This window comes from Mastigoproctus giganteus, chromosome 9, assembly GCF_048544385.1.
Source record: "Mastigoproctus giganteus isolate SK-2022 chromosome 9, ASM4854438v1, whole genome shotgun sequence".
Lineage (NCBI taxonomy): Eukaryota > Metazoa > Arthropoda > Arachnida > Uropygi > Thelyphonidae > Mastigoproctus > Mastigoproctus giganteus.
In genome coordinates this window covers 105,838,303-105,860,660 of record NC_143583.1, presented here as the reverse complement: position 1 = coordinate 105,860,660, position 22,358 = coordinate 105,838,303, and the positions used below count along the sequence as shown (strand labels likewise).

The 22,358-nt window shown below is 36.0% G+C and overlaps 1 protein-coding gene across 2 annotated transcripts in view; it reads left to right on the top strand.

Moving 5' to 3' along the window:
- LOC150080620 (hamartin-like) overlaps window positions 1-22,358 on the top strand; it is a 293,531-nt gene that overhangs the window by 80,182 nt on the left and 190,991 nt on the right. For both annotated transcript variants that reach the window (XM_090382129.1, XM_090382130.1), the window contains exons 4-5: window positions 4,012-4,164; window positions 16,386-16,533. In XM_090382129.1, the coding sequence (XP_090238255.1) occupies window positions 4,012-4,164; window positions 16,386-16,533 (301 nt within the window). The remainder of the gene's footprint in view (window positions 1-4,011; window positions 4,165-16,385; window positions 16,534-22,358) is intronic.

Sequence of the window (22,358 nt, the reverse complement as noted above, 5' to 3'; positions counted from 1 at the left end):
GTATATCTAGTACGGTATCACAATGGCGGGAAAGTTAATAACGGTAGCGGTAGTTACGAACACGTGGAAACCCTTACCGATACTTTTACAAGGCCGAGTAAAGAATAAATACACCAAATTAATCAAAAAATCACAAAATAATGTTATACTACTAAATTTAAATCAAAAGTTTTAGAAAAATAATAATTTCAAATCAATAAATAAGAAAAATCCACTTAGCGGCTTGGAACACGACCGTCACTAGTGGCCTCGTCAGCAGACTCCATCAACATCAGGTTCGAGCCCATCACCACCAAATACGGAGGATGCGGAAAGGTCAGGGAATGACCACCGCATATCCCGGAGCAATATGGCCTTAGTTGCTAATGCTCCTAAAAACCAAATAACAACAACAAATTCATGAGCCTGAAGCTCATATCCATATAGAACCTCAGGTGGATAACCGCAATTTGATAGCTCTACCCTAATTTTGGAAATCTCCATTGCCTGTCACCAGTCAAACTAGAGTGCATCCAAGTGTGGGAGAATAAAGTGCAAGCAGTGCTATCCAAATGACCAGGGACTTGCGCAGACCTATTATTAGTAAATTGGCCTGTGCTGACTTTCACCGATTCCTGTCCGAACCTACGATGTTGTCATAACCTGACTTTATTCTTTCATCTTTAGTTTACTCTTTCTTTTACTTTGTTTAAATTTCAAACTGGGCATTTTGCCTTCATTTAAATTTTTAATTCAAGCTTTCATTTAATTTTCCTTTACAGGATTTAATCAGTGTTATTTTAGCATAATTCTGCATTTTACTTTTATTTATTTTTGAATTATATTTTTCTTTTTATTCCTTTCTTTTTGGTGTCTGTTGGGTCAGCTATGATGTATATGTTTCGTATGTATACATGATAACAGAAATGGAGATCTTGCTTATTAATGTGGTTCCTTGGTTTTGGCTGCCGACCCTTTGAAGACGTAGTTAAAATCTTAGGACCTACAGCAGGCGCCTCCGTAGCCAGGTGGGCAAGAGCAGAGCAGCAGTGCGTAGCACACGCTTCTTGATTAGACCGGGGTTCGAGCCCATGACCATCAAATACGGAGGATGCGGAAAGGTCAGGGAATGACCACCGCATATCCCCGGAGCAATATGGCCTTAGTTGCTAATGCTCCTAAAAACCAAATAACAACAATTAGGACCTACAGCATTTAGTACTATTTTATTATTTTTACGTTAATCTTAATTTTATTTAAATTCAGGTAATCTGCTTTTACTTTGCAGGCATTCTCAATTTATTCCATTGTAATTACACTTGATAGGTCAGCACCCCTACTCCATACACTGATCATATACATTTGTATATATTTCATTATGGTTGCTGTGTATTTCTGCTATAACTACTAGTTATAGCAGAAAAATTAATATTTTTTTGTTCTTTTTTAGAAGTTCAGTTTTGTCATTACATCTTATTATTTTTATTTATATATATATTAGTGTGTCTGAGTTACTTTAATTCTTTTATCCAATAGGATACAATGATAGGTCCAATATGGTTGTAGCCACCATTATTATTATTAGTAGTAGTGACATACGACGTTAGAAAGCAAGCTTATAAAACATCAGCAAAAAAACAAAAAAGCCTCCCTGATCACCTGTTCATCCCCTTGAATAATTTTTCTAGTTCTTGAATTTATTCAAACTACCCACTTCGACAGCAATGACAACAAAAGATGGAAGTTTGTTCCAACAATCAACCACCTGCTGGCTGAAAGGAAACCTCCACAGATCTGTCCTATTATACACCCTTCCTTCCTCAGTTTGAATTTATACTCCCTCATTGTGCGTTGTCTGAGCAAGAGGAAGAATCCCAGTTGCATTGAGTTTGCTCAAGCCATTCAAAGCCTTAAACACCTCAATCAGATCACTTTGCACATGTCAAGTTTTCAGATGCTGCAGTTTGCGAAAATGAAGCCTTTCTTGGTAAGAGCACCAGTTTGTTCTCCTCACAAACGTTGTTGGTGAGGAGAACCATCGCTGTAATCATGGTGAGGAGAACCATCACTGTTCTAGTCACCACGGCTCTATGGGGAGGTGCATTGGCCTACTGGAAGAGTCCATCCATTGCCCTGCGAGGTGCACGATGACCATGAAGCGATGCGCATAGTCTGCAAGGATGGACACATAACCTGGACTTTGGTGCCTCCGTAGCCAGGTAGGCAGGAGCAGCAGTGCATAGCACACGCTTCTTGATTAGACCGGGGTTCGAGCCCGTGCCCACCAAATATGGAGGATGCAGAAAGGTCAGGGAATGACCACCGTATATCCCCCCCGGAGTAATATGGCCTTAGCTGCTAATGCTCCTAAAAACCAAATAACAAACAAACATAACCTGGACCGTTCTGAGATGCGTCTAGAGGTATCAGAGGTATCAACGAACGTGTGCCAGTTGAACACGTCCCAGACCATTACCGACTGTCTACTTGCTTGAAAAGTTCCTTGTTGACATGACGGGTGCATAGCTTCATGCGGTTTCCACCAGATACACACCCTCCCGTCCACTCGAAATAACTGGAAAGGACTCATTGGACCAGGAGACCTATCTCCAAGGTCCAGTGCTGATGTTCCTTTGTCCAATTAAGGTATAGAGTCCTGTGTCATGGTGTTAGCAATGGGACTCTGGTGGGTCAGCAGCTCCCATAACCTATTGCGGCTAATGATCACCTGATGGTCATGGTGGACATGTTTCTGGCACCTCCCTCGTTGAAGTCGGCGGTGATTTGTGCCACTGTCGTTCTCCGGTTGGCTGAAACAATGCCAGACAGATGTCGACGGCCATGTTCATCCACCACCTTTCTCCACCCACAGCACTGTCCACGATGAGATGTTTTTCTGGAAATGGGGGTATTGCCGATACACTCTTGATTCTGTCAAACAGGGATAGTGCAATTTCTGTACCACCTCAGCGATAGAGGGACCCATTCGTCGAGCACCTACTATCATCACTCTTTCAAAGTTCGTTAACTCATCTTTTATCCATACTGACATTGAATTACCATCTATGTGAATGCAGTGTACCTATAGGTATACAGGAATTTTGCTAGAAGGGAAAAGGAGGTGATTATCCCTTTGTGTAAGGCAATGGTCAGGCCACACCTTGAGTAGTGCATACAGGTCTGGAGGCCTCATTTTAGGAAGAATGTAGATTTGCTTGAGCGTGTACAGAGAAGGGCAACAAGATTGGTGAGGGGAATGATGGGATCCTCTTACCAAGAGAGGCTTAAGTTCTGCAAAAGCATAAATTCAAATTGAGGAAAGACAGCTGTAGAATAGATGTGGGGAAATTTGCCTTTAGCCAGCAGGTGGTTAATTGCTGGAACCAACTTTCATCTGTCGTTGTTGAAGTTGATAGCTTAAATAAATTCAAAGAGGAACTGCACAAACTTTTAGAGGGAATGGTTGTGTGAATTTTTTTTTTTGGCTGTTGCTCATATGCTTGCTTTCTTGCATCACATACCTCTATTACTACTACTGCTATATCACCTTTTATGCCTTTAAAAGTGTGTACTCTATAACCAACATCATATACTTTTGTCCTTGAAAGGCATATTCCATCTATCCTTTTTGCACAATATATTTCTCATTTCCCTTACAATAGAGTCACTGACAATAAAAACCTCCTATGGATCAAGCACACTCTGCCTTAGGGATTACTGCTGTGTTGCCTGATGTTATTCATCTGAAATTGAGTTCAGCAGCTGAGAGCTTGAGGGACTTCCCATTTTAATTCCTTTGAGGGCATCCATCCACCCTGTTCTTCAAGCCCTCGTAAATGTCCTTCAGAACAGAGTTCACACCTATGCTTGCATAACAACAAAAAGTAGAAATCAATACTGTTTCTTGATATGAAGAATTATAGTCTGGATGAAAGTCTACAAAGGTCACTTTTTGAATTAATCATATATGTTTTTCTTTTATTAGAAATTTTATAAATGATTTTGTTTTTATGTTGATCTAATTTTTTTCAGCATCTGTTTGAGAAGATGACAGAATGCTTGAAAAGTAACAAAACTCGTTACCAAACCCTTGTCCTCTTGAATCATGTGGTATGCAGGCATCCATCTTGGCTACACAAAATTGTACAGCATCGCATTATGAATGCATTACTTCATATATTAAAGGTATGATTTCTCAAACATGTCTCTTACGAAGTGTTTATACTCTATTTTTTCAGTGCATATTAACAAATGTGAGGAAAAGAAGTTTATTGTTTTTTTTTTTTTTATTCAACTATGCTTATTAGTAAAGATATTAGAAAATATTACTTAATGTCTTATAGAATTTTTTCCTGCTTTCCTCCTCAACTAAACCATTCCCTTCCTATTTTATCTGTTATGCTGAATGGGTGTACAGGTTGGTGGTAGTATAAATCAGTCTTCTTTAATTTCTCTCTTTTTTCTTCTATCTTCTTTAGTTTCTCTCTTTCTTCTAAAGCTTGCTTGACGCCATCAGTTCACCTACCTCTTGGTCTGTTTCTAGGCCTTTCTGTTAATTTTTGCTTTGAATATTTGTTTATCTATCCTTCTTTCTTTTCTACATGCCATGCTTTAAATTTGCTGCACTGACCATTGACTGGATGTCAATTACCCAAATTGTTTTTTATTTCCTCATTTCTAATATTGCTGCTGCTATCTGTTGGTTCTACATATTTTTCGTACAATCCTAATTTCCGAAGATTCTAATTTTTGATCAAGTCCTGTCTTTTTTTATCCGATCCAATCAATTGGTCCAATCAAGTCTGCTTCCCTTATCAGGGTTTGTATACTTGTTAGCCCAAGATTTTTCATATTTTCTCATTTGTAAAATAGTCTTACCATTTGCTTCCATTTGTTGGTTCCATTCACTTTTCTTAAAAAACTCTTATATCTGATGATTCTGATCAATTTCTGATAATTTTTGATCAGTTCCTTTAATTTCTTTAATTTTAAGGAACTGATCAATTCTAACTATAGATTAAAATAGGTCTGTGCTATGAACAACTAATTTTGTCTGTTATCTTATTTCTCTTTTGTTCCAGACGAATTTAACTAACTGCCTTTGTACATTTCTGCTTTATTTATTCTGTTGTTTATTTATATGCCTAATCTTCCATCTTCATTGAACTGTTCCTAGGTACACACACACACACACAAAAAAAAAAAACTGACTTGTTCCAGATTTTGTTTATTTAGACTACATTAAATTTCTTTTGTCTCTCTTAACTTTCATAACTTTTTATGTGTAACCAATTTTAATGCCAGATTCTCTTCAACTTATATCTAATTTGGCATGTTAATATATAAGTGTAAAGCATCTATTGTCTTCACCATGTCAATCTGCTGTGTTTCACATGTAATAATTCCATTACTAGTGGATGGATTTTAATAAAATTTTTTATTTGGCTCTTTAAAAAAGATCTACAAAGCCATCTCAAGTTTCATTAAAATTATTAGATTTCTTTTTTTTTTTCATATTAGTATCATTAGTAGTAGTACTACTGGCAAATGATGTAAGGAAGCAAACTCTGCAAACTTCTGTGGCATCGGCCAAAAAAGGAAAAAAGAAAAACACTACACACCTCATTTGCCCACCCTTTCTAATTCTTTCTTTAATTTATTCAAACTGCCCACTTCAACAACACCAGATAGTAGTTTGTTCCAGCAATCATTTACTCTCCGGTTGAAAGAAAACTTTTGCACATCTATCCTGCACAGGCACAGATTTAGGCATGGTCTTTATGGGCTGCAGCCCAGGGCCCTGTTCAATCAAAGGGCCCCCTTCGTGGTCAAAAAAATAAAAATAAAAACAATTTAAATTAAAAATTTAAGAAAAAATAAATTATACAAAATTTTTTTGTACCTACATAATGTTTAAATCGTTGGTTTGCAACACTATTGGATTTGAATAAAATATCAAATATCAATGTTTTAAATGACAGTAAATAGTAAATACGGCTCTGTCTTCTATCGCCTCTGTCGGTAATCGGTAAAATCAAAATATATTGTCATTTGTCAATTATGCAAATAATATGGCAGTGTCGGAATGGGAGTGCAAGTCTAACTCCTCTAAAGCGTGTTAGCTTAGTGAAGCTCTCACCGTTTGATATTTGAGGTTATGTATAGTACAGTAAGGCCTCCGTAGCCAAGTGGTCAGGAGTGGAGTGCAGTAGCACACGCTCTTTGAGTAGACCGGAGTTCAAGCCCCTGACTGCTGAATACGGTCGATCTGCCAACCCGCACTGGACCAGCGTGGCAGATTATGGTCCATTTCCCTCAGCATGAATTGTTGAGGAGGCTTCCATCCTGCAGTGGGTTGATAATGGCTGCACTTTACTTTTTTTTTATAGTACAGTATAGTTGAATATTAAATAGTCATTCTTTCGGTGAAGTGTACTGTTCAGGTGCTTTCTTTCTTCACTGGTAAGTATTGGCAAAGTTTACTAAATAAATATAAGTTAAATCACTCTCCGGAAATCTTTTGTCGGCATGTAAATTCAATTGTTTTTTTGCATTTCCTTGAAATGAGCCATAATAAAAATAACTGGACACCGTTTATTTGAAGTAAGCAGTAGGCACTAGTAAGCAACATAAGCTATAAGCTTGCCTACTTGACAATGACAACTAACCTAATATAGTGGTGAATTGTTTTTTTAGATTTTATTTCTGTTCAGATTAAATAAATACCTAAAAAAAAATGTCTAGTAGAAAATATAAAAGCGGAGCTGAAAAACGAAAAATACAATTAAATAGAGAAAAAGAAAGAAGTAAATTTGCCAAAATTTCAAATTTTTTTGTATTGGAAAATAAAAATGAGAATCTAAACGATATAGGTGCAGTAATAAGCGAAAGAGAGAATAACTTAACCGAAGAGAAACAGAAAAAACAACAAAATGTATATAACAATAACGAAGAATTACAAGAACTAGAATCACAACCGAGAACCTCTAAAAACAATGCTGACATTGACGAACATTCAGTACCAGACAAAAATATACAAGACCTAGATGACGACCAGTTCTCTGAAGTCTCTGTTGCTGTTTTGCAAGAAGATAGTGATAAAGAGACAGAAGAGGCTTTAGAAAATGCAGAGTTGCTTGCTAAATATGTTGACGTAGATTTGTGGCCTACACAGTTAAATGATAATTTTATTAATCACTGTCTCTCACATGAAATGACTTATTTACAAAATAAAGATCCAAAAAATATATATCCAATTTCAATAAGGAATTATAAAGAACAAAACAGATCATTTTCAAATAAGTACTCTAAGAAAAAAATTAAAAATGGTCAATTACTGGAAAGATCTTCATTGTGCTATTCTACCAGTATGGGAAGTGTTTTTTGTCTAGTCTGCAAACTTTTCTCTAAAATCCCTTCTCAATACACAACCGGATTCTCTGACTGGAAACATATAGGACCTTGTTTAGAAAGTCACGAAAATTCTAATGAACATAAGAAATCATTGTTAGTATGGTTAACAAAGAAAATTAAGTCTCTTATTGACAAGCAGTTGCAGGAGCAACTAAGAAAAGATACGGAATATTACCACAATTAGTCACCAACATGTACAAGATCACCGTTTGAGCCTTTAAAGGATGATAACTGCTCCACAGGTCATCATATATAGCCCTGGCTAATGTACTTTGATCCTATTTTCACCTACCTTTTTACATGTTTTGTGTTTCCCTGACATTAGAGTTGCTGACAACTGCTAACTCTTGTGAGATGAGAGATTTCTGCCGATGAGGATGATATTATATTACATAAGGCCATCCACATACCATATATTGTGGCTGAAGCACTGTATATTAGCATTAGCATTAGTAGAGGCAATTGATGCAAGGAAGCAAGCTTATACAGCATCATCCAAAAAAAAAAATCCTATTTCACACATCTATTCACTCCAAAAGTTTGTCCAGTTTTTCGTTGAATTTATTTAAGCTATCAACTTCCACAGCAACAGATGGAAGTTTGTACCAGCGTATTTTGTTTGTTGATGTGCACTAATTGGAAGACTGAATGATCATTATGGAAGATGTGCAGAAATGAAATGTTCTCGGTTCATGTATAAAAGTTGACACTCTTTTTTTATTTTTATTATTATAAATAAGAGTGCATTTGATGGACCAAGTTTAAACTTCGTGATTGCTAAATACAATTAATGATGCTATTCATTGTTGAAATGATTAATTGTAAGGTCCTCTGTTCTAGTGATTTGGACAGTGTATAAATAGACCATCTTTTTAATGAATTATTTGCTATTTGCTCACACACTTGAAATGTCATGCACTGTGTACATTAACTTACTTGTTTATGCATAGATCCATGAAGATCTTGCACACTACTATTTAATAGTGTGATTATTGCCTGCATATGATACGATCCAATTTTTGTACAGTATCTCCTACCTTTAACATGGTTAATAATTTGCATTCTTTAATTAAATAGTTCATGAAAATTAAAAAATAAAGAAAATAAGTGTTTTTTAAGGTACATACCTGCGTTTAAGCTTAAAATACATTCAGGCATTCCCTTCAGTCCTCACTGCAGGTTTGCTATTTTTATACAAACTTTTTTTATATTCCTTAAAAGATTATTCCTGAGGTCATGTTTTTCAGAAATTTGAAAATTAAAAGAACAGATTTTTAGATACTCTGTCATATGATTTTTCAAGATTAACAAATCCTAAATATGGTTCTTGTTTTGTTCGCAGGACTTTTCTGTAATTTGTATTGTTGCAAATATTTGATCCTGGCATTCCACTCTTTTTTCTTACTCAATTGGTAGTCTTCATTTGTTATTTGAATGCGGCTGTTGCATTGTTGGATCATTGGAATGTCAATGTCTTTATCCTTTCAGCCTCATTGAGTTTGAGGAGAACATTGTATGGTCAGGTGAATTGTGGAGCATTACTACAAGAATGTTTTTTGGGGTAAGAAATTCCTGAATGAAGAGAGCAGTGTGTGCAAGTAACTTTTATTGTGGAAAAAATAATCCATTTTTAAACGGTTGGTGGAATTTTCTTCTAACTTTTTTCCTGGAAATTAAATCAGAGCCTTTTTATAATAGAGGCTTAGTTTTATTATGAAGAAATTCATTATGTATGGTAACCTGAATGTAAAAAAAAAATAATAAAATCCCATTTTTACATTTGAGCAACCTGTCATCCTTTTTTTTAGTGGACAGGGGAAGTTTGGTGATTTCAACTGAATGACTAATTTTGTTTTAGAGTCATAGCCATATCCACATTTCTTCATTCATAATAGTGCAATTGATGTAAGTTCCTTCCCCCACTCTTCTTTTCAGCTTCTGTCATAGTTCTTGAGTTGAACCTTTTGGTCATCATTCAACAATCTTGAAACAAATTTTGCCAGCACCTTATGTATGCTAGAGTTTATGGTCAGGATTGTGTGGTACGATCCAAAGTAGAATTCCCAATTTTTTAGGAATTTCTTGAATGGTTAATTACAAATCAGAATTATTTTTTAAAATTACATTTAAAAAAATCAGTAATGTAATAACCTCTCCTCAACATTACTCATCTTGCCTGTCTACCTTCACGCACTGCTTATTTTGGAAATTACTGATTGGCATCTATAATTCCAACAATTTTGGAATTACAGATGCCAATTCAGAATAGTGCCCATGGAAGTATCTATAGAAAAAAGCATGCAGCAGAAATATCTAACAGAAGGGAGAAAGAGTTGGGTCACTAATTAAATCAAATCTGATAGAATCTCACAGCCCAGATGTGAAAACAGTATTCCATAGTAGGGCAGATTTGATATCTGTACAAAATCAATTGTTATTTAGAAAACAGTAACATTGAGACGAAAAAAAAAAAAAATGCTGTTTTTTGATATAGAGGAAGCAATATTAGGATGGACTCATCTCAAGAGAAATTTGAAATCAGGGTAATCCCCAATTAAGATATGTGATCTTTTCCAGAAATCTGGAAAAGATTTTCGAAGATAATCATGTGAGCAGTAGATCAATTTTTTCAGGAGCTTTAGAAGGGTTGAAGGTAACTAAGTTTTCTCAGTTATCTTTAACTCTTCATTAAAATGTAAGAGGAAAAGAGTGGAGGAATGAACTAAACCTTAGTGAACACCAGCATTACTCGAGAAGGTAAAAAACAGAGAGATGAACTCTCACCCACAGTGAGCAGTCAGAAATAAAATTATATACTCAATTGTGATAAACAATTGGCAGACCATGAGATGGGAGCTTGTTTTGAAGATCTTTAGGCCAAACTTAATTAAAAGCATTTGAAATGCCGAGAAGCTGTTGAAGTTTTCTGTCAAATTTATTCAAAGATGAGTGATATATCACCAGTCATGGTCTGCTGATGGTTAAAACAGTAATTCAGTTGTGATCTACTGATGGTTAAAATAGTAATCCAGTCATACAAATGAGGAATATGACTCACGTAGACCACCTCATTTTGCATTCTGTTTCTAGTTTTTGGGTTCTGCAATGTTTTTAAATTTTTTTCTAGCCAGGGAGGCATGAAAAGATTTACTGATTTTCATTTACTCATTAAACCATTTTGCTTTTACTGACAGCAGAGGGTGAGAAATGGGAATTCTTTCTTTCATTTCAGTTGGAACCCTTCATAAACTATAGAATCTGTCTTTAAGTGTTGCTTATTGCATTGTTTTCTTTTGGATGTGGTCCAATAAGTCTGATGATGAAATCAATTGTAAATTTCATTTTGATTAGTTATTTTAATTTTATATTGTGATGTCAAAACATTTTATTTCTGGTGATGTGTATATATATATATATATATATATATGCATGCATATATATATATGACATAGCCAAGTGGCTAGCGTGAGAGTGCAGTAGCACATGCATTTGAATTGGCCATGGTTCAATCCCACCTGACTGCTTATGGTTAATGATTATATTAATATATGTGGTTAATGATTGTATTCTTGGGAAAAAAATTGTTAGATGTAAACTCCTCTGACCTATGGGGTAATTATTTTTATTTATTTTAATTAATTAATTAAATTAAATTGTCATTTTTCTAAGTCTCTGAGGGCATTTATTTTGTTTTATTTATTTTTTATTCAATATGTGGGCTCTGTGGGATATACACATGCATATATGGTTTTATTGTGTGGTTTTGATGTATATTGGAGATATATATACATCAAAATGTATATATATCCAATCAGAATATATACATTTTGAGGGCCATTTCAAATAATGTGTACAAATGTGCAAATCATCTAGAAATTCTTTATGTACAAATTTCTAGAAATATTCAAGTAAGTGCTGCTATATCTTATCTATACTAAGAATTAATTGTAGAAACAGTTTATAAAAGATAGTGGTTGTAAATAGTTTCAAAATGTGAAAGAAAAGCTCATATACGTTAGATTCAATTGTCTGATATGGACTTACAAGAGTCAAAATTGGATGAATTCTCTGGATTTGTGATTTAGAAGGTGATTAAAATGAATATGGTATAAATAAGTATAAGTATAATATGCATCAAAAAGTAGCAATGAGCTTTTCAATTTTTTCATGTTTTTTTCATAATTTTTGTCACCTTTTTTTAAAATTCAAATTTGATTTTTGCGAATAATTTCACTTTGTTGTTAGGCCTTCAGGAAAATAAGAAAAAATTAATGTTTAAAAGCATTTTTATAAACTTTCAAAATTCCACAAAAACTCACTCACTCAACAGAGCTTGCTGCCATGAGAAATGCACTGCTGTGAGCTCACATGTTTTTGGAAAAATCAATGCTGCAAGCGACGTGTTTCAAGAACTGATCTGTCATATTGAAAAGGTGGAAAGGGTTAAAATAATAATGGCCAATGGAATTTCACTCATTGATCACATACTATTATACTTCATACAGGCTTAAGCATGTCTTCTGGGTCAAAGAAATCCCTTGCTAGGTGACATAGTGATGTCATAAAGGTTAAAAGAAGCACTGAAACTAGAGGTTCCACTATATATCAATACCTGAATTGAAATATAACACTGTAACCTATACCACTTTGCTGTATATAATAGGTACTGCATATTAATAGGTTAACGAGGGTAGTGGGAGCCACACGTGTTCAAAGCCACTAAGTGGATTTTCTTATTTATTGATTCGAAATTATTGTTTTTTATAACTTTTGATTTAAATTTAGTAGTATAGTATTTTTTGTGATTTTCTGATTAATTTGGTGTAAAAAAAAAAAGAAATTTGGTGTATTTATTCTTTATTCGGCCTAGTAATTGCATAAAGAACCACAGTCAACTTTTGCTGATGTTGTATCGATAGTAGCTTTCGAATTCTGCCGCCACTGTTTTCTTATCGATATAGCAGATACTAGAAGTTTCTATGTAACTTGTAGTAGTAGTGTAATAGTATCAGCAGAGGATTATAAACTATAAATTTTAGCACTGCTTACGTGTTTTAATAATTTAACTTGTCATGTAGACCGTAACGAATGATTAATATTCGTAGAGTTTTTAGAATCGGTGATTTGTTGTACAAATAATATTGCAAGTAGCCATCGGTACAGATAATATTGCAAATAGCTATTTGAGGGATCTAGAAAAGTTGAGCAGATGGGCTGAGAGATGGCAACTGAAGTTTAACATTGACAAATGTAAAGCACTACATGTGGGTAGCAGTAACTCCAGAGTAACGTATCGGCTATGTGGTACTACACTTCGGGTGGTAGAGAATGAAAAAGACCTTGGGGTAATTGTGCAGTCAGATTTGCAAACAGTCTGCAAGAGTAGCTCATGGTGTCTTGTCACTGATATACAGGTGTACCTTGCTTTAGAGCGCTTTGCTAATACACCGCTTTTCAGTTATATTCATGGTTATTATTTTCACCGCTTGCTTTGCTCTTAAGGGAGTTTTCGGCGGTGATGCGCACAGCAGCTGACTCCAAGCTGAATAAAGTGAGTCGACCGGCACCATTTTGTTTCCCACACTCAGTCTGTTTATAGCATTTGTGCACTTCATGTCTCAGTGTCATGTTCTGGCAATTTTCAAAATTTTTCAAACTTTTTACTTGTGTTATTGTTATTAATATAATTATTAATTACAGTACAATGGCCCCTAAGTGGAGTGCTAGTGAAAAGAAGAGTCGCAAGCCTCTTACCTTTAATCATAAGCTAGAAATGATTAAGCTTAGTGAGAAAGTCATGTTGAACACTGAGATAGGCCGTAAGATAGGTTTGGTGTGCCAAACAGTTAGCACAGTAGTGAACTCAAAGGATTTGAGTTCAGACAGACTCTTGCAGACTGTCTTTAATTTCTTGAAAGAAATTAAAAGTGCTACTCCGGTGAACACAAAAGTGATAAGAAAGCGAGACAGCCTTATTATCGATATGGAGAAAGTTTTAGTGGTCTGGATAGAAGATCAAACCAGCCACAATGTTCCTTTAAGTGAAGGCCTAATCCAGAGCAAGGCCCTAACTCTCTTCAATTCTATAAAGGCTGAGAGAGAGAGAGAGAGAGGTGAGGCAGCTGCAGAAGAGAGGTTTGAAGCTAGCAGAGGTTGGTTCATGAGGTTTAAGGAAAGAAGCCATCTCCACAACATAAAAGTGCAAGGTGAAGCAGCTTGTGCTGATGTAAAAGCTGCAGAAAGCTATTCAGATGAGCTAGCTAAGGTAATTGATCATGGTGGCTACACTAAGCAGCAGATTTTCAACATTGACGAAACGGCCCTATATTGGAAAAAGATGCCGCCTAGGACTTTCATAGCTTGAGAGGAGAAGTCAATGCCTGGCTTCAATGCTGCAAACGATATGCTGACTCTTGTTAAGGGCTAATGCAGCTGGTGACTGCAAGTTGAAGCCAATGCTCATCTACCATTCTGAAAATCCTAGGGCCCTCAAGACTAATGCTAAAGCTAGGCTGCCTGTGTATTATAAATCGAACAACAAAGCCTGGATGACAGCAGATCTGTTTACTACATGGTATACTGAATATTTTAAGCCCACTGTCAAGGCCTACTGCTTAGTAAAAAAAATTCTTTCAAGATATTACTGATTAGTGACAATGCACCTGGTCACCCAAGAGCTCTGATGGAGATGCACAAGGAGATTAAAGTGGTTTTCCTGCAGGCTAACATAACATTTATTCTGCAGCCCATGGATCAAGGAGTGATTGCTGCTTTCAAGTCCTATTATTTAAGACAGACATTCGTTAAGGCTATAGCTGCCTTAGATAGTGATACCTCTTATGGGCCTAGGAAAAATACATTGAAAGCCTTCTGGAAAGGATTTACCATTTTAGATGCCATTAAGAACATTCATGATTCATGGGAAGAGGTCAAAATATCAACATTAAAATGAGTTTTGAAGAAGTTGATTCCCACCCACATGGATGACTTTGAAGGGTTCGAGATTTCGTTGGAGGAAGTGACCACAAATGTGATGGAACTGGAAGTGAAGCCTGATGTGGCTGAATTGCTGACATCTCATGATCAGCCTTTAACGGATGGGGACTTGCTTATGGTAGATGAGCAAAGAAGGTTACTTCTTGAGATGGAATCTACTCCTGCCGAAGATCCAGTGAGCATTGCTGAAATGACAATGAAGGATTTAGAATACTATGTTGGCTTACTTGATACAGTAGTGGCAGGCTTTGAGAGGATTGATGCCAATTTTGAAAGAAGTTCTACAGTGGGTAAAGTACTATCAAACGGTATAGCATGCTACAGAGAAATCCTTTGCGAAAGAAAGTATCAGTCAATGAGGCAAACTTATTTGTTGTCTTATTTTAAGAAAATGTGACAGCCACCCCCCCCAACCTTCAACAGCAAGTAGCCCTACAATTCAGCAGCCATCAACATCAAGGCAAGACTCTCCGCCAACAAAGAGAATAAGATTTGTTGAAGGCTTAGATGATGAAGTTCCACTATCTCCTTGAGTCTTCCTTCCATAATTACTTCTTCTAAAATGTTCATTTATCAGTCACAATAAGCAAAGGACGAAAATATTTTAAGGTTAGCAATACAGTACTGTAGCATTTTTTCTTTATTATTTTTACTTTTGCATAATTTTTTTAGGCCTAGTGCGTACTTAACTAAATAATGGTGTAAATATGTTTTTAGGCTTTTATATGCTCTGGCAAGTGAAAAAAAGGCTGATTCACTTTATGGCAGTAGTCTGGAACCTAACCCACCATATTAGTGAGGTATGCCTGTACAGGAATTTTTCTAGCAGGGATAAGGAGGTGATTATCCCCTTGTATAATGCAGTGGGCAGGCCACACCTTGAGTACTATATACAAGTCTGTAGGCCTCATTTTAGGAAGGATGTAGAGCAGCTCGAACAAGTACAGAGAAAGGCAGTGAGATTGGTGAATGGAACAAAGGGTTGCTCTTACAAAGAAAGACTTATTGTCTGCAAATTGCAGTGTCTGGAGACTAGCCATCTGCGAGGTGATCTGATTGAAGTGTATAAGGCCTTGAATGGTTTGAGCAAGCTCAATGCTGATGGGATTTTTCCTCTTGCCCAGATTAATTGCCTGAGGGGACATAAATTCAAATTGAGGAAAGACAGTTGTGTAGAATAGATGTGCAGAAATTTGCCTTTAGCCAGCAGGTGGTTGATTGCTGGAACAAACTTCCATCTGTCATTGTAGAAGTTTACAGCTTAAATAAATTCAAGGTAGAACTAGACAAACATTTGGAGTTAATGGATGGGTGAAATGGGAAGGTTTTTTTTTTTTTGTCTGGTGCTATATAAGCTTGCTTTCTTGCATCATTTTATTATTTATTATTATTAGCCATACGGTGCTGCAAGGAAGCCTGAGGCTTATGTTGCACCAGCCAAAAAAAAAAAAAAAAATTCTGAATTACCCTGAGAGAGAGAGAGAGAGAGAGAGAGAGAACAAGTCAGAAGTAGAAGGAAAGAGATGATGATATCCATCCAAAAAAGAAAGAGAAGAATGATGATATCCAGCTTAGGACCCTGAGTGTGCCAAGTCCATATTCACCAAATGTGAGCCCATGGGGTGACCAAATCATATGCCTTTACTAATGCTAATATACACGTATTCTGATTTGTCCCTAAGAGATTGCAGGTGCACAAATGACATAAATACAAGTGTCATTTAGAACATTTTAAATTTTCATTGAATGCCTGGATTGGACTACAGACTACAGGGACAGTGATAGTGATTATTGAATATTAATAAAAGCTATTTATTTGTGTTCTTTGTATTGCTAAATCTAGTCAAGTCTTTTCTATCTTTGAGCATATATGTAAAATAAATGTTTAAACTTTATTCCATGTGCAAAATAATGAAAAACTATTTGTTTCTATAATTTTTGAAACTAGCTTATTTTAGCAGTTTAAGAATTATTTTAAAAACTTTCTGATTGTCCAGAATAGCACAAATGCACCTAATTTGATGAGTGCTCTTCTTGTCATTGTATCTTTACTGCCAAAAATACCTTCCTATGTTGCTGCGCCTTTTCTACAAGAGATTTTTGAAGTATTCTCTCGTTTGATATCCTGGAATTATAAAAAGCCAGGTAATGTTATTAATTTCTGATTATTTTTGTTTACTTTAAAAATTTAAGCAAAATTGTTTGAGATTATTGTTACCTCACAGTTTTTTATATGTATATAAAAAGATAATCCAATTGTTGATAATCTTACTAAGAATTTGTAATTTTAAAAAAAAAAAATTTTAAATCAAATTTAGTTAGCAATATGGAAAATATATATATCAAACAGTCAGCATGTCTGACATTAAGAAAATGCAGCAGCCTGGAAAGCAAAGTGTTCAGGATTTCAGGCCCTGCTGTGGGTCATCATGGAAGAAGTGAATACATAGGCGGTGTAAGGGTAACTAAGAATAAGAAAATGTGCATGTATACTTAAATGTACACTAATGCCAGGAACATTACCCCTACAATGTCTGCAATTGATGACTTAATCAATACTTCAAATTCATCAAGTGCAGACATTGTAGGGGTAACAAAGAAATGGTGTGACCCAAAAATAAGTGATGCTGAATTTGAATATGGGGAGTTCAATGAATCAGGAAGGGCAAACAGGACAGGACAGGAGGGATGGAGGGGGGTATGCTCTTAGTTAAGAAGTGTATTAAATCTAATGCAGTGCATCCAGTCAACATGGGTGACTAGTGCAGTGTTCGGTCAGTCTGGTGTGATATAAGCACTGAGAAAACAAAATTGAGAGTAGGGGTGTGTTATAGGCCTAATGACTGTGATGAGTATACCAAACAGCTATACAGGAAAATAGACTGGCCCTCAAAGCAAAATGTCTCATAATGAGGGATTTTAACTTTCCAGATGTTGGCTAGAATTTGTGGGTTGGTCACACACAGCAGCATGTTAAAGAAACAACAAGAGGAAGCAATACTCTTGATCTGGTTATCAGCAGTGATTGTTGATGCATTAAGAATCTGCTGAGTGGCAGCGATCACAGTGTACTAATGTGGAATTTAATTAAAGACAACCGCTGTCAAGGGTAAAAGGAAAACAAAAGCAAAAGGCTTTTGCTTTCGTAAGAGTGATCTCGGACAGCTTTTAAATTCTCTGCTCTATAGTGGTCTCAGACAGTTTTTAAATTCTGTGCAGTGGGACCAACTGGTAATGTTGCCAGCAGCAAATTCTAAATGGGAAGCATTCAGGGAAGTAATCATAGAAGCCAGTACTGTAGCGAGAGCTTTTGCTGCCCAGAGGCGGTCCCTGAGTTTGCCGCCCCTCTCAATACATACCAAAAATACTACAAAAAGTCAAAATGACGTATAGGGAAATAAATTAAAACACTATGTTTATTTTTGAAGTAAAACTTTAATTCCAACATTCTAAAATGTTATTTTTCTTGCTTTACTGTTAACAAAATCGTCGATGACATTATCGAAGTCTATTTCATCACTCAATTGTTGTTCTATAGACAGTATGGCAAGATTTCTTAAATGCAAGGTACTCATTGTAGATCTTAGATAATTCTTAATCAGTTTTAATTTAGAAAAACTCCTCTCACAACTAGCAGCACTTACAGCAATTGTGAGGAAAATTCACAGTAGTATTACAATATTTGGAACTGAGTTCTCGAGACTGTATTTTAGAATAAACTGCAAAAGTTCAAGGAGACCGTCCTTCCATGTCTCTGTTTCATCTTGCGTAGCAGCAACTGAAATAAAACCCTGAAGTCTTTTTCTCTCAATGAGGAACTCTTCCTTATTAATGTCATCTTGATTATGATATAGTTGATATTCGTATTTATCATTCAAAAGATTCAATGGAGTAAGGAAGGCATATTTTTCGGCAAGAACATGAAGCTGTTGAAATCTCGTGGTGATTTCTTGGATCACTCTGTCCAGTGAAAAAAACATTTCTCTCCTCAACTCAGTTTCGTATGACAATTCATACGAAACTGAGTTGAGTTTCGTATGAATTGTCATACGAAACTCATGATTCTTCATCTGCCATCAGTTTCTTCTTTCTGCACTGATGATCCATGACTATCCCCAGATCATCACAAATTTATTTGGCGTAAGCTACTGAATCGTTAACTAATTCGTCTGTATTTTCAGTTAAAAATGCTTTTAAAGCCTCAAGTTTTATGTCACATTGTTGTATATTCAATCCTTTGGTTTGGAGGTAGACCTGTGTGTCGTTAATTTCTAGAAAGGCAGATTCCCACAGGCCAAGAAAGCACAGGAAGGAAAACAATTGTAATGCAACAAGCAGCACGCCAGCATCTGACCTGGTAACTCTATTTTCTTCTTCACCAGTTAAATGTTCTACAGCACTTAAGATTTTCGAGTAATTTTTGTTTACAACACTCACAGCATCTTCCTGTGCACTCCACCGAGTTTCTACTACACACTTGACACTTTGAACAGTGACTGAAGTCAGAATATCCCAGCAATGGGTTGAGGAAGAAAAAAACGTGAACAAACACTCCACAGTTACAAAAAAGGTAACAGAAGCTGCATGTACACCCGCCAAATTAACGAGTGATTTGTACATGCGACAAATTCTGTTTTTCCATTAATTTCCTTGATGCATCTCTGAACGCCTGTACGTTGACCAGCCATCACAGCAGCATTATCATATGCTTGTACGCTACAATATTTGAATATCAATTCTGTTTCAATGAAATCAACAAATGATTCCACAACCTTCACTTTATTTCCATCGATCATAACGTACCGTAAAACTTTGCTTGTTTGATCCTTATGAGAAATATCAGGGGTGCTGTCGAATATCATAGAAAAATACTTTACTTCTTTTACTTCCTTGATAATTTTGATTCTTACTTTTTCTCCCAAAATTTCTATAAACTCGTTCTGAAGTAGGTGACATATAGGATTTTGCAAACTTTTTTTCCCAGCTTGATTCTTAGAATATGTTCACGTAGCACTGGATCGTATTTCGCCAACAAATGAACTAATTCTAAAAAATTTCCTCTATTTCCCGTTGATTCAGGTTCATCATCAGTCTCATAATGAATTCCTTCTCGGTGACCCCGTAAAGCCAAATTTTGTTTAGCTAGGAATCTAATTGGTATCCAACGATCTTGAAAGTATCTCCCTCTACTTCTTCACTTCGTTTTCAACTTGTTCTTGTTCCTTTTTATCAATTGTTGCTCCATGTTGGATTCTAATTTCCAACTCCTTCCATTGTGTGAAAGATCAAACATGGGCCACACTAAATTCATGGTCGAATATTTTAGGATTAAATTTCCACCACATGTTGAGGCGACTCCGTAGCCAGGTGGGAAGGAGCAGCAGTGCATAGCACACGCTTCTTGATTAGACCAGGGTTCGAGCCCGTCACCACCAAATACGGAGGATGCGGAAAGGTCAGGGAATGACCACCGCATATCCCGGAGCAATATGGCCTTAGTTGCTAATGCTCCTAAAAACCAAATAACAACAACCACATGTTGAATCCATCCGCAGAATCAAAATTTGAATGACTTCTGTCTGCAAATAGTCTGCAACAAAAGCAGTAAAGAGCTTTATTGGAAGGAGAGTACACCAACCACAACCTCAACATTTTTTTCATTATTTGGCAGAGTTCGAAAAAACCACTCGCGTGTAAGTTTTCTGTTTCGTCCATTGATTGATTGATGCACCCTCATGAATCACTTCACCAAAATCAGAATTTAGAGGTTGAACCACAGACACACCTTGACGTACCAGTAAGATCCGTGTGTCATCGTTAATCTTACTTGGCCAAAGACCAACATCTTTTAAGTCAACAGCTGGAATTTTTTGTTCGTTACACTCCTTTATCGCTTGTTGAAGTTGAAGAATCACTTGACTTTGATGATGGTTTGAATTCGGAAATTGCTTCAGCAACGGTAGTAGTAGTTTCGCGACTGAGGTATTTCAGTAGTGCACCTTCATTTTTTAATTCTTCCTCCCTAGCCTTTTTCTTTTTTCTAAAGGCTGCACCGCTTTCTTTTATTCTCTTCATTTTAAGTAAGCCTGAAAGAATAATAAGAAAAAGAAAGATATTTATAATAACTGATAATTAAATAAGGAATAACAGGGACAAATAAATCCCTTTTAAAATGTTAGTTTGTGTAGTCTGCACGCCTAAAAAACTGTGATACTCTTAACTCACCTCAGAAAAACAAAGAAGAATGATGTAAAATCACAAAGATATTACACGCACTTAACGAGATCAAATTATAACAATCTGAGGCTTAGTCACCGTCACCACTCCTCCGACTGGCGAGTGGTGACGCAGCTCCCTAATTGCCGCAAACGCGCAGCAGTATGAAAGATTTGTTTAAATCTATTGTCTAAACATACATAAACAATACAATAAATATTTTTTCAATGGTTTTGATAACGACCCAATGGATATAAATGTGTAACAGATTAAAAAAGCTAATGATGAATCAGGCATTTTAACATTTTTTAGGGTAAAAATGGAATCATGCCTGTTAATTTTTATACACTGCATAAATGCATCGAAAGGGTTAAGCAAAAACCCTAATATAATAGGGGCCTGCAGAAATATTATTATCGGGGCCCTAAAATCCTGTTGATGGTGTTAGTTGTATGCAAAATTAGAAGGAAAAAAAAAAAACAATACGTTTTCGCAAATGTGTACTGACTGTGCAGTGCCGCTGCTGAGATGTAGCTGCTGCAGTATAAACCAATAAAGCAATTGCCAGGCCATGCATTTTATTGTTTTATTTTTAAGAATTTGAATTATAGTATGATAGGGAAATGTAATGGTTTTGTTATATTTATATTTTATTTGTTTTAGTTGTAAGTATAGTTGTTAAAAACTAATTATTAATTAAGTAATAAAAATTACTAAGTTAACATAAATAAAAGAATCGTCGAAAAATAAAATTGTCTCACGTGAAAAGTACTGCCCCCTCTGCCTCCTCCTAGCTATGCTACTGATAGAAGCTGTTAGGCTTTTCATACCAACAAATAAATACTGTTCAAGGCTTCTCTGCCACTTGTCTCAGAAGTTCATCTGACATCCTAAATGGATGTCAGATGAACTGTTGAGACAAGTGGCAGAGAAGAAAAGTGCAGGTGATGCATATTAATTATCAAGTAAATCAGAAGCCTATGGTAGATATAAATTGGTCTATAAGTCACAAAGGAGATTAGGCAAGCAAGGCACATTACAATAAGTCTCTGGCAAAGAATTCAAAGAAAAGCAAGAAAGTCTTCTTTGCTTATATTAATGGTAGAAGGAGGGGATTAATCTACATTGGGCCACCTGTTGTAAATGGGTTCACTGTTGATGACCCTGTTCAGGTTGCTGACAAATTGAATAGATATTTTGCATTTACATTCAACCATGAGGAATTCCTTAGGGGGAGGGGATGCTAGGAGTTTATCAAACTCCAAAGGGGATTACTTTATGATAACTGAAAGGAAAGTAAAAGAGGAATTGTTGAAGTTGAGCATATAAAAGACACCTGAGGTGGATGGGACCTATCCAGTCATATTTAGGACAGCAAAGGAGGTAAGCAAGCCTTTAGCCATAATTATGAGAGCGCCCTTGGATTAAAGTCCCTATGGACTGAAGATGTGCAAATATATGCCCAATTCATAAAGGGGGATCAAAAGGTGACATGGTAATTACAGACTGTAGCTTAACAGCTGTTCTAGAGAAAATAATGGAGTCACTGGTTAAAGAAGTAATGCAGGATCATCTGGACAGGAATGTAATGATACTGCAGTCAAAGCATGGTTTTTTTTAAGGGGCGGTGTTGTCTAACCAGTGTGATAGGTTATTATGATGCAGTGACCAAGGAACTGGATTCAAAAATTAATCTTAATATCATATCCTTGGATTTCAGAAAGGCTTTTGATACTGTTACACATAAAAGACTG